Raw genomic sequence first — 12,040 nt, forward strand, 5'->3', positions numbered from 1 at the left:
AGTAAGATAAACCAAAGGAAAGAAAAGTAAAAAGCCCCAAGGCAAAAGGTAGATAAAGAGAAACAGGTTGAATTAAAAGAGCTGGCCAGAAAAGAGCTAAACTAAGGCTGAGCATTCAAAACTAGTAGTAAGTCTCCATGTTGCGATTTGGGAGCTGGCTAGTGGCTAAAGAAAAACCCTGGTACCGAAGAATGAATAACTGTTTGAAAGGCATATGCTACCCAAAGGGACCTGCAGAGCCATGCAGTATCTATCCATGTCCTGTGCACTTTTCACTAAAAAATGTTTTAAGAAATCCTAAAATTTATCCCAAAGAGGCAAAGCAGTCTTGAACAAAAAGAACAAAAGCTGGTGGTCTCTTACTCCCCGATTTCCAATACACTACCAAGCTACACTAATCAAAATGTCAGCGGCTCCCATTGCCCTCAGCAGATGGAGCTCCCTAATCTTTTCGGGCCTTGACTTGGGTCAAAGCAGGGTTCACGGCTTCAACACGGGAAGAATTTCAGGACTAGTCAGTTTATGAAGCAGAGTTGGGAGATTCTGATTGAAGGCATTTTAGCATAAGCATAATAAGTAAGAAGAAAGTCAGACACACCCAAGTGTGAGTGTGGGCTCCTCAATGGAGAGTAAGCATTACCCACAGAGACCATTTTGGTGTCTCTCAAAGTACTTCGAGAGATGGGGGCTGGAGAGATGGTTCAGTGTTAAGAGCACTGACAGTTCTTCCATGGAATGGGAATTCAATTCCCAGCACCCACATGGCAGCTCACAACTGTCTCTAACTCCAAGTGACATCCTCACACAGACATACGTGCAAGCTAAATACCAATGCACATAAAAGAAATAAAAATACATAAATTATGAAAAAGAGGTTACTGAAAAGACTTGTTTTGCTTTTGTGCACGAATGTTTTGCCTGCGTGGATGTAGGTGCACAGCGTCCATGCCTGAGGGTGACAGATTTCCTGGAACTGAACTTCAGATGGTTGTTAGCCTCCGTGTGAGTAGAGGAACCAAACCTGTGCCCTCCAGAAGAGCCACAGTGCTCTCTCAATCACTGTGCCATTACCTCTCCAGTTCCTGCTGTGTCTTGATAAGAGGGACACCTCTGGCGGGATTATAATCTGATAAAGAAAAACCAGAAGCCACAGGGTTGCACAAGGGTTTTCTTTAGAGGAAGCCCTTTCTCTGTAAATGGAGTTTCTGGTGAAATTTCTAGAAAACTGCAGGTTTACAGATGGGAAGGAGGAAGCCTTAAACAGCTGGTAATTGTTCTTGATTTTCTGCAGAGCGCCTTCAACCAGAATCCTGAGGGAGGGGCTCCTATCCTCCTCACGGCCCCCAAATTCTCCCTGCTTTTCATCCTACCTCAAAACCAGCCCCACCTCTGGCCCTCCCTGCCTGAGCAGCCGGGAACAAACAAGCAACCTCCTTACAATACACCTCCCCAAAACAAAAATAATATAATAAAAAAGCAGACATAGAGATCAGTGGAACAAAACAGAGCCCATAAAGTAAAACTTCACATTTATGGTCAACAGATTTTCAGCAATGGCGCTAACAACCACAACGAAAGTTCGGTCTCTTCAGTAAGCAGTACTGAGACAAGCGGCCACCCACATGTAACAGAATGAAACTATACCCCTAACTCACCCCACATGCAAAAAGCAATTCAAAATGGATTATAGATCTAGGGCTAGGATGTAGCTCAGTGCAGTGCTCGCTTGGCATGCAACAAGTTCTGGGCTCCATCAATGTCTCCTACAGCAGGTGAGGTGGTACACACCTGCGCACCCAGTGTTGGGGAAGAGGAAGCAGAAAGGTCCAAAGGTCAAGGCTGGTCCCTGTAAAGCCAGGGGATGGAGAGATGACTCAGCAGTTAAAAGTGAATACTGCTCCTGCCAAAGAGCCTCTCTGGTTCCGAAAACCCAGGCTGGGCAGTTTACCACACCCATTCCTCCAGATCTAAGGAATCTGATGTCTCTAAAGGCACATGCATTGAGGGGCCCATACCTGCCCATACCCACCCACATAAATACAAAATTTTATATTTTAATTTTATTTATTTTTAGTTTTGCTGGGCAGGGACGTACATGCCTTTAATTCCAACATTTGGGAGGTAGAGGCAGGCTAAATAGCAAGAACCTGTCTCAAAAAATTTTTTTAATTTAAAAATATATAATCAATGATACGAAATTTTAGTCTATACACATAATGAACCGTTAAGTTTTTAAAAATAAAATCCAGTCATTGAAGGATATTATGATAAAAGGAAATAAGCCAGGCACAGAAGGATGTAGCCTTGAGATCTTAGCTGCATGCAACAAGTTCACGGAATCTGAAATCTTACAGAAAGAGAACAGAATGATAGTTGCCAAGGGTACAGGGGGTGGGGAGTGAGATTGTTAATAAAGGTACCAAATGAAGATGGGACGGACGTGTGTGTGTGTGTGTGTGTGTGTGTGTGTGTGTTTGCAGAGATGTGTATGTGGGGGGGGGGGGCGGGAAGGGAGGAGGAAGCTCTTTTTCCCAACAAGGTTTCTCTGTGTAGCCCTGGTTGAATTGGAACTTGCTCTGTAGACCAGGCTGACCTCAAGAGATCCGCCTGCCTCTGCCTCCTGAGTGCTGGGATTAAAGCTGTGAGTCACCACTGCCTGGCTCCTTTCCAGTTGTAAAGCATCAATTTTCAAATATCTGTGGAAATCCTTGAGAACAGATGTGTGTGTGTGTGTGTGTGTGTGTGTGTGTGTGTGTTGCAAAAAGTTCCGGTCTTGGCCAAATCCCCTTACCTGTCAGAAACATAAGTTGCTTTTCTCTGCCCCTCTTCAGCCTTATCACAGACAAACTCAAGACCTCCTGGCTGGTTGGGGGTTTCTGTTTGGTTTTTGTTTTGTTTTTTTTTTTTTTTGCTTGTTTTTTAATAAAATAAAAAGCTGAGCGGTGGTAGCATGCACCTTTAATCCCAGCACTTGGGAGGTAGAGTCAGGCAGATCTCTTGAGGCAAGTTCTAGTCACACAGAGAAACTTTGTTTGGAAAAAGCACCTGGCACCTCCACATACACACATACACACATACACACATACACACATATCTCTGCAAACACACACACACACACACACACACACACACACACACGCATCCTTCTGCAAAGTTATGGAACTATGGGACTTTAGAGCCTAGAAGAGTGTTTTCAGGCGAGCTAGTTAAGCTGCCACATAAGGAAAGCTGACAAAGAGACAGGCACAAGGAGTCCTATTGACCAGAAGGAGGTCCACACAGGTCCCAGTTGTCAAGTGCTGCCACAGGGTGCCACAGGTGTCCCTGCGCTCTCTGAGACACAGGGAGGCTGTGGCCCGCTGAGCTCCACAGCTCCTGGAGGACACTGCTAATCACACTGTGGCCTGAAGGGAGTCTGTGGTCAGAGCCCTCATAACCACATGAATTCACAGCTAGCACTTCTGATTACCTGAGCCCCAGGAGTCCAAGCTAAGGACCCAGAGCCCAGCAGGGCAAACTCTCTTTTCTGACAGAAAGTCCTGACTCTTCCAGACTATCACCTCCAAAGAGATGGCTGACACGATAGAGACCTGGTGTGACAACAGTCAGCCAGCTGGGAGGTGGCTCTGCCTGTAATCTCAGCACCTGGAGGGGGAGCCAGAGCTGTCACACATGGGACATAATGAGTTCCAGGCCAGCCTGGGCCAGAGTGAGAGTCTGACTCAAAAAAACAAGAACAAACAAAAACCGTATTGAAAAGTCATAAAAAACACCAAGTGACTCTGCTTTCGTAGTTATTTCTATTAATACTCCATATTCACACTCGATAATGAAGTGGTTTTACGACATTCAACTGCCCTAAAATTAGGCTGCCCTTGGGACAAATCCAGACTCCAGACACTCTGCATGAAGTGAGTCCTGATCTCTGAGCTCTGGACTGGGAGGTGAGAGCTACAGCCGTCACCACGGGTGCAGTTCCTTGGAGCTTGAGGGGTGTCCAGCAGCAGACAGCAAGAAGGTCCACAACCCCAAACCCTAGGCTGTGTGCCTGCCACACACATCCCAGTGACAGAGCACTTCCCCTGGCATCTCCGCTCTCCACCTATTAATATTTCAGAGCTGGGATTTGGCCGCATGAATCACTGGCACCACGGAGCCTTTGAAAAGGAAGGAAGCAATGACTACAAGGCCAAGCAGCCGGAGTTCACCAGTGTCGCAATGTTGTGTCTAGGTCGCAGAGATAGGCGCTATTGGCCAGCCGGCAGCCGCATCTCTCCTTCCTTGTCTGCAGTCACTACTCCCAGCTCAGTTTCCACGCTCTGAAGCTCCGTAACTTCAAGACTCGCTCGGGGTTTATTACAAAATATGATCTAAAAACACTCTCTGCTTTCAAAACACATTGACTCAGCCCCCTCTCTCATCAACCATATCCAGGCAGCCCATGTCCGGCCTATCGTCTGTCCAAGATGTGTGAAATGTTTTTCTAATCCAACCCTTCCTGCCTGGTCCCTCGACAGCCCACAGCTCAAGGCGGCAGCCTCTGGCCACCTTTGCTCTAGGCAGCCCTTCTCACGGCAGCCCACCCCGACCATCCAAAGTTGCACAACTACTAGTGAAGCCGACAGAAAACAGTTGTAACGGCCTGATGCAAAACATCCCATGGGATAACAGAAGTGAGTAAAAGCAGGTACCAAATCAGCCTGACCCTTCCGGCTTGAGGGTGGCGAGTCACTGGGGTGCTGCTCCCCACACCTTAGCTGTGCCCCACACGTTTGTCATACAAGACACGGGGTTTCCAACACGGAGTCCAGCAACTAAACAGTCATGTCTAAAGATGATGGTATCACAAAATTCAACTACGTCCTAGCAAGATGCTACCTCCGTCTGTCCGTGCTCAGACTGCCTTTCTAGACATCAGACGTCTGCCAAAGACCCACACCACTACAGAGATGACTTGCATGTTTTAATTGATTGGTTTGTTGGGGGTTCATAGCCCTGAATAGCCTCAAAGTCACTATGTAGCCAAGGCTGGCCTTGAATTCTGGATCCTAGTACCTCTACCTCTTGAGGTGGTAAACCTTCCATTTTTGAAACAGTTACTCATACAATGTGTATGTGGCTATACAAAAGAATGAAGACCCTGCTATGAAGTTTACCCCAATGCAAGGCTAAGTGAGAAATAAAAAGTAGCCGGGCACTGATGGCATACACCTTTAATCTTAGCACTCAGGAAGGAGAGGCAGGCAGATCTCTGAGTTCCAGGACAGCCAGGGCTACATACAGAAACCCTGTCTCAGAAATAAATAAATATAAATAATGATAAAATAAAAAGCAAGATGCAGAAGTATATTTAATGCTGCTTCTAAATAAAAATAGAGGGCAGGTAAGTCTAATATGTTATAGAAACACTGATGTATGAGAATCTAACCGAGACTGTCTGTGCAGAACAGGGCCATCAGGGGATTATCCTGGGCTAATAGGTGATGAGAAAAGACAGGAGGAAAGACATATGCAAAAACGGGAACAATACAGAGAAGACTGGCATGGCCTCTGCACACAGATGACTCGCAGATTCGTGAAGAATTCCATATTAGAACAGAAAGAAAAATCATTTGAGTATATTACGTATTCAGAAATGGGGGAGGCCACTGGGGTTGGCTCAACAGGTAAAAGGTGTGCCACATAAACCTAGTGACCTGAATTCAATCCCCAGATGAAAGTAAAAAACTAGCTGTGGTGGCACACATCTGTAATCCCAGCACTCCTGGGAGTCAGAAGCAGAACTGCGCAGAGGTTCAATTAGCCTCCAGTACCTCTGGCGCACACCGTGGCAGAAACAAGAGAGATGCTGCCCTAACAAGGCAGAGAGAACTGAGTCCTGAAAGCCACCCTCTCCCCTCCATACACACATCATGGCACACAAAGACAAACACACATGTGCACGCGTGTGCACACACACACATACACACACATTTTAACAAACTGGAGACAAGAGGCTATAGGGGTGACTTAGTGGCAACAGATTTGTTATACGATCATGAGGACATGTGTTCCAATCCCTGGAACCCACATAAAAGCTGAGCACAGCCCCACGTACTTGAAACCCCAGCACTGGGAGGCAGAGACAGGCAGCCAGCCAGCTCAGTCAAACAGTGAGCTTCAGGTTCAGGGAGAGAGCCATTCTCACTGAGAAGTAACAGAGATGGAAGGCAGTGGAGGGAGATACCCAGTGTCCCCCTCTGGCCTCTCTCTACATGCATGCTCACTGGCATGCATATATACACACGCATATGCACACACCTGTGCATACACACACACACACATTTTTAAATAAAAGATGTTTTAACAATTGTATTACTTTTCATTATACGTATGGGTCTGTGTGCGGGTGTGTGCACATGCATGCTGATGCCCTCAGATGCTGGATCCCCTGGAGCTGGAGTTACAGGTCATTGTGCGCCACCTCATGTGGGTGTTAGGGTCCTCTGCAAGAACACCATGTACTCCTAACCCGGGAGCCAGCTCAACTAAGGCAAGCGAAGGCTGGGGATGTAGTTAGTTGGTTTAGTGCTAGATTCCGGCTTAAAGCCCTGGGTTTATGACCCAGGAGGCGAAGGCAGAAGAAGCAGTTCAAGGACCTGAGAGCTTGAGGCCAGCCTGGGATGAATGGGTCCTTGTCTTGAAAAGAGAAGGAGAAAAAGGAGGCAACCAGTTACCCCTAGAATCTTCCTCCCCAAACATAAAACTCCTCCTAATCGAGAGAAAAAAAAAAAAAAAACAGTGTCTATAAACAGAGGAAATATATGTCAAATGAATGACCAGCACTCTAAACTGTTAAAACCAACTAAAGCAAGGCCAGACTGAACTGTCACAGTCGAGAGGTGCCCAAGACAGCATGACAGTAATGTGGTACCCCAAGGGGATCCCAGAACAGAAGAGGACGTGGGCTAACCAGAGTGTGTCCATATGGTTACCCACTCTGACAAATTCACAACAGTAATTAATGTAAGATACTGAAAGCAGGAACACTGAGTGTGGAGATTTAAAACTTCTAGACTTTCTAAGATTTTAAAGTCATGGAAAAGAAAGGTCATGAAGTCACCTAACCTCCCCAGCACACACAGTTCAGGGGTCGAAGCCACCAGCCTTTATCATGGATTCCAGCTCAATGAATCTTGACATCTAGCAATGTGGTCTCCCTCCCCCAGTTAGCAGCCGCCCATACAGACCCTGACTTCAAAGTGAGGCTTCTGAGGGAGTGGGGTGGGGGACAGACACGGAGAAGGGGCAAGTCAGGACAGTAATGGGGAAAAGTGAAGTCAAGGAAGAAGCCATGAGGAATGAGGCAGCGGCTCTGGATGACGGTGGGCTGAGCAGGAGACACCATGGCCTGTGGGGGTGAGGGAAGCAGCCGGACAGCAGCTACCTGGAAGACAGTCCAGGCAGGAAGCAGCATGGCCAGTGGGGCAGAGTAAAGCCTGAGGAGACTGTGGTAAGATAAGGCAGGAGGCCGTGGGGTATCCAGCGGAACCAGAAGCCTGAAAGAATCTAAGCAGTGAGGGGCGAGAGGATCTAAGGGGTAGGTCCTGGCTTTACCAGAGACAGAGGAAAAACTCTGGCAAGGCTGCCAAAGGGATCTAGTGAGGTGGGCCCCACGCTGCAGCTCTTGGCCTCCTGGGTGAGTCAGCTGGCCGCCCTGAAGCAGGCTCTTCACCCTGCGAACCCAAACCCGCACCCTAGCAAAGCTAAAAGAATCCTCACCAGCAAATGGGTGTCTATCACCCTTTAAAGCAATGGTTCTCACCTTCCTAATACTGTGACCCTTTAATACAGTTCCCCATGTTGTGGCAACCCCCAACCATAAAATTATTTTCATTGCTACTTCACAAGTGTAATTTTTGCTACTGCTATGAATTACAATGTAAATATCTGCATTTCCGAGGGTCTTAGGCTACCCTGTGAAATGGTCACAAGATCCAAGGGGTCACAACCCCATAGGTCAAGAACTGGGGCTTTAAAGTAACTAATTCCCCCTACTGGAGAAAAGGAAAACAAACCCCGTAGGCTCTCCGAAGCTCTCTCCCAGCCAACTGAAAACACCTGTGGAGAGACCCCCCCCAGCCCACAGCCTCTGAAAGCCACCCTATCATTTAAGTGCTGTGCGTAATTACCCCACATTGCTGATCTTGTTAAAAACTTCCCAGAATATTTCCATGACCAGGCTGAAGAAGAAAAAAAAAGTTGTTACTAGGGCGGGCAGGCACAAAGGGCGATTTGCCAAACTACTTGGATATTTTAATTCTTCGTTGCCTCAGTAGCTAAATAGCGTGGAGAACAAGCAGGGGAGGAATACTAATTAGACCTAATTAGACCCTGCCCTCTTCTGCCTCAGTCCCCCGTATGAAAAGCACCCCCCCCCCCCCGACTGAGGACGGTGGAGTTAAAATGTAAATCCCAGCGGGTAAACAGTTGTCTATGCACTGGGCCACCCTTTGGTGTCCTGGGCCTGGTTACCTAAAGGGAGCTGCCAACCCAGCCAAATTCCAGCAGCCCCACCCCCACCCCCACCCCAGCATCTGCCCACCACCACGGTGGGCCAGGGACAGGGTGAGGAGGACCAGGGCTGCCAACTTGCATTCTCGAAATGCAACAAAGGGCTCTTGGTATTCGGAGCATTCTGATTTGCAGAGCATCCACTAAAAGGACATTTGATTGCTTATAAAATAATAAACCACGGCAGCTAGCCTGACTCCAGCCACACAGCGGGAGTGAGACCAAACTCCCCTCTCTGTCTTAGAGCGGGAGAGGGCATGGGAGGCTTCCCCCGTGCAACCCTTCCTTGGTTTGTGCTACCTTCTGTGTCAGGTTCCAGCCTGGAGACTCTTGGCCCCAGGAAGAAATAAGGAGATCCTCCTGTTGGGAGTGAGGATAGGGACATCACAGCAGACTTATTTCCAGTCGGCCCCTTAAATGTAAGGTCTGTGGCCTGCTGGATCCACTCACTGATCTGGGAACACCCACATGGGCACCAAACCTCGCAATACCATGTCTTTCCAGAGGTAACCACGATCTTCCTTTCAAATTGTTTCCCTCAGCAAGAGAAAACAACAGGAGAAAGTTCCTGCCACCTTTCAAGACAAAAGAGGGTGGGTGGGGGCAGGGGGGGACACGAGGAAGAAGAAACAAAGGGGAAGAAGGTGGGTCAGCATGAGCCACGCCTTCTGACCTGGCAAAGCACCTGCGCACTCCAAGGAGGAGGTGACCCACCCTGGAGGTTGGTGCTCTACCACCATTTTACTGACTTTGGGGGGATGGCAGCACAAACCGGCAAAAGACAAGGCTGTGGTCACAGGGCAATGGACAAAACTTAACTCTGAAGACACTGGAGCAAACCACCCAGGCTCCAAGATAAGGTACAATGACCAAACAGCCCTGGGCCTAGGCTCACCTCTCCCTCCCTGAAGCCAAAGGGAAGCCACGTGGCCCTCCAAGGCCCACCTCTGAGATCCCGTTCAGAAGCACGGCAACTTCCAAGGAGGTGAAATTACACACAAATGAAAAGCGAATGCCTCTAATAATTTGAAGGGCACCTCAAGGGGTGGGGCACCCCTTTAATCCCAACACTTGGGAGGTACAGGCAAATGGATCTCTGAAATTTGAGACCAGCCTGCTCTACATAGTGTTACAGGCCAGGTGAGGATACATTTAAAAAGCAAAAACCTAGCAGGGGAGCTACCGGCAACAGTTAACTGCTGGGAGGGGAGTTTTCTCTAAGATTGTAGCCCCAGGTAAGCAGAGCCAGGCTCAAGTTGAAGACCACTGGGTTAAGAGTAACTGGTTTCATTGTGTTTTATTAAATGGACATAAAGTTGGGCATAGGGAAGAGGGGTGAATTTGGGAAGAGTTGGGGTAGGGGAAGATAAAGGGAGGCAGCCAGGAACTCCACTAATAAAGATTAAAGTCTTGGCCATGGGAAATGTTTTTGAGTTTTCATTAGAACCAAATAATGTTTAACTGGAAGAAAACTAGAGCCATTCCCAAACTTAAATTTCATGAAACTAATTTAAGGTTGATGTTCTGACAGAAATTTTAAAAACACCATCACAGAATAAAAAAAGAAAGAAAAAATTTCCACCAAACAATAAAAAGAGCATAAACTTCAAATTACAAGACTGTTCTAAAGTGAGGTCAGTTCACAAGGATATATTCCAGAAGGTGGTGATTCAAGCTAATCTCCTTGCGTTTCCCTGGGGGACTCGTGAACACCAAAGATGGCACCATTGGTTGCCAGATTGAGGGGAAGGGGTGAGATTCACCGATCCACTTATTTCCCCCATAAAAGCAGCCTTGCAACGCTATTAAGTTCGGACTGAGGCCTGAACGACGTTTTTGTTTCCTCTACCACCCTCCCCGCTCTGAGAAGGAAACCTCAACCTCCTTCATGTAAATGAGACGCGGTAGGAGAACAGATTTCTCCCCTCAAGCAGCCAGGCAACGAACGGCTGGGCTCAGAAAGACAAACAAGTATTGAAAGTGCATAGCGCACCCTTAATCAATACACAATTACTTCCGACGGAAAGGAGAAAGTTCGGAAACTCTTGCTTTGAGTGGGTTGGAGGAGGTAGGGCAAGCTCACGTCTCTGGCAGCCCCAGCGCCGACTAGCATCCTTTCTCTAGGGGCTTAACTGCTACTTTCAAGTCAGAAAACTTAATGCAAGTATCTCAGGCTTCCCCAGCGCCGACAGGACAAGGGAACATCTGGCTAAGGCAAAGCCAGCAGCCCCTCCGCCGTCAGAGCACTGTGAATCGTGGTACAGGAACAGAATCAGATGGCGGAGTCCCAGGTGGGGCCACGACTTCGGACTTGCCGAGAGAGGTGACAACTTTCAACTTAGACCAGGGGTAGAGAAAGTTGCACTATCCAAAGACCTCCAGAGTGGCTGGGCTGGCAAACTTTGGCCCCCACATCACTCCCCGCGGGCCACAAGGGCTGCTTTGTGCAGGCGGGCACAGAACTGGGGCCCCAGCACCGGGCGGGGAGGCCTTCCCTCCCGCGTCACCAGAGCCCTCGGGCTCGGCCACCAGACGCCGGCTGTTTACACAGGAAGGGAAGGCTCCTCCTCAGCCCGGGAGGGAACCTGGCAGTGCACGCAGATCTGCAGCCCGCGCCCCGCCGTCTCTCCGGGGTGCGCCCGGGTGCCCCGGACCCTCGGCTCTCTGCAAGCGGCCACGGGGCGAGCAAAGATCCCGAGAGCGCACCGGGCGACGCGGCTTACCTGCGACGTGCGGCACAAGCGCGCAGAGCCCGAGCAGACAGGCGTAGAGGGTCGCGGGCACCCGCGGCATGGTGCGCGCCGCTCGGCGGGGGCGCGCGGCGGGGACGGAGCGGGGCTGAGGCCGGGGACCGCAGCCGCATGCCGGGCGCTGCACTCGGGCTCACGGCGCCCGAGGCCGGGCTGGCCCGCGCCCCGCCGCCACCATCCTCCCTGCTGGCCGGCCGGGACGCCCGGAATCGTCGCCGCTCAGGACGCACTCTAGCCGAGTCCCTGCGCGCCCGCTCTCAGAGACCCTTCCCTTCTCCCTCGGCCGCCGGGCCCCACTCTCCTCGGCTTTCTCCTCCCCTCTCCCGCGGGCCGCCACTCGGTCAGTTTACAGCGAGGCGGGACGGGGCGGGGCGAGCTCCGGGCAGGACCAGCTCCGCCCTGCGCCGGGATCGCCAGCACGCCTAGGTCCCGGGGTGCCCAGGTGGCTGTCACATACGATGCACTTGGGAGTCGGGGGTGGGGAGGGGTGTCCCGAGTTCGAAACTTCTAGTTTGGGGCTCCCTCCCAGGTCTTAACAGCTACGGGAGGGGGCGGGGCACGCTCCATTAGACCGGCAGAGATTACTTGGGCCAAAACAATCACAGTATGACTTCAGGAGTGACGGCAGGTACCGCTTGGATCTCCCAGGCCATTTCGTCATTCCAGAAGCACATGCCAGCCCGGGCCTCGCCAGAGATAGGACAGAGGCGTCCTCCTTGTTCAACCAAGACGCCACG

The 12,040-nt window shown here is 49.9% G+C and overlaps 1 protein-coding gene and 1 non-coding gene across 3 annotated transcripts in view; one reads left to right on the top strand and one right to left on the bottom strand.

Annotated features, from left to right (window-relative positions):
- Positions 1 to 11,603, bottom strand: part of Itgb5 (integrin subunit beta 5) — a 109,558-nt gene extending 97,955 nt beyond the window's left edge. The window contains exon 1 of one of the 2 annotated variants that reach the window (XM_038345422.1): positions 11,277 to 11,603. In XM_038345422.1, the coding sequence (XP_038201350.1) occupies positions 11,277 to 11,346 (70 nt within the window). In that variant the 5' untranslated portion in view covers positions 11,347 to 11,603. The remainder of the gene's footprint in view (positions 1 to 11,276) is intronic. The other variant, XM_038345421.1, reaches the window with a different exon arrangement.
- On the top strand, positions 5,493 to 5,595 carry LOC119825792. The gene has a single exon (XR_005287265.1). It is a non-coding gene; the product is annotated as a U6 spliceosomal RNA (small nuclear RNA).
- Positions 11,604 to 12,040: the final 437 nt, after the last annotated feature.

The sequence above is a fragment of the Arvicola amphibius genome, chromosome 10, assembly GCF_903992535.2.
Source record: "Arvicola amphibius chromosome 10, mArvAmp1.2, whole genome shotgun sequence".
In the NCBI taxonomy this organism is placed as follows: domain Eukaryota; kingdom Metazoa; phylum Chordata; class Mammalia; order Rodentia; family Cricetidae; genus Arvicola; species Arvicola amphibius.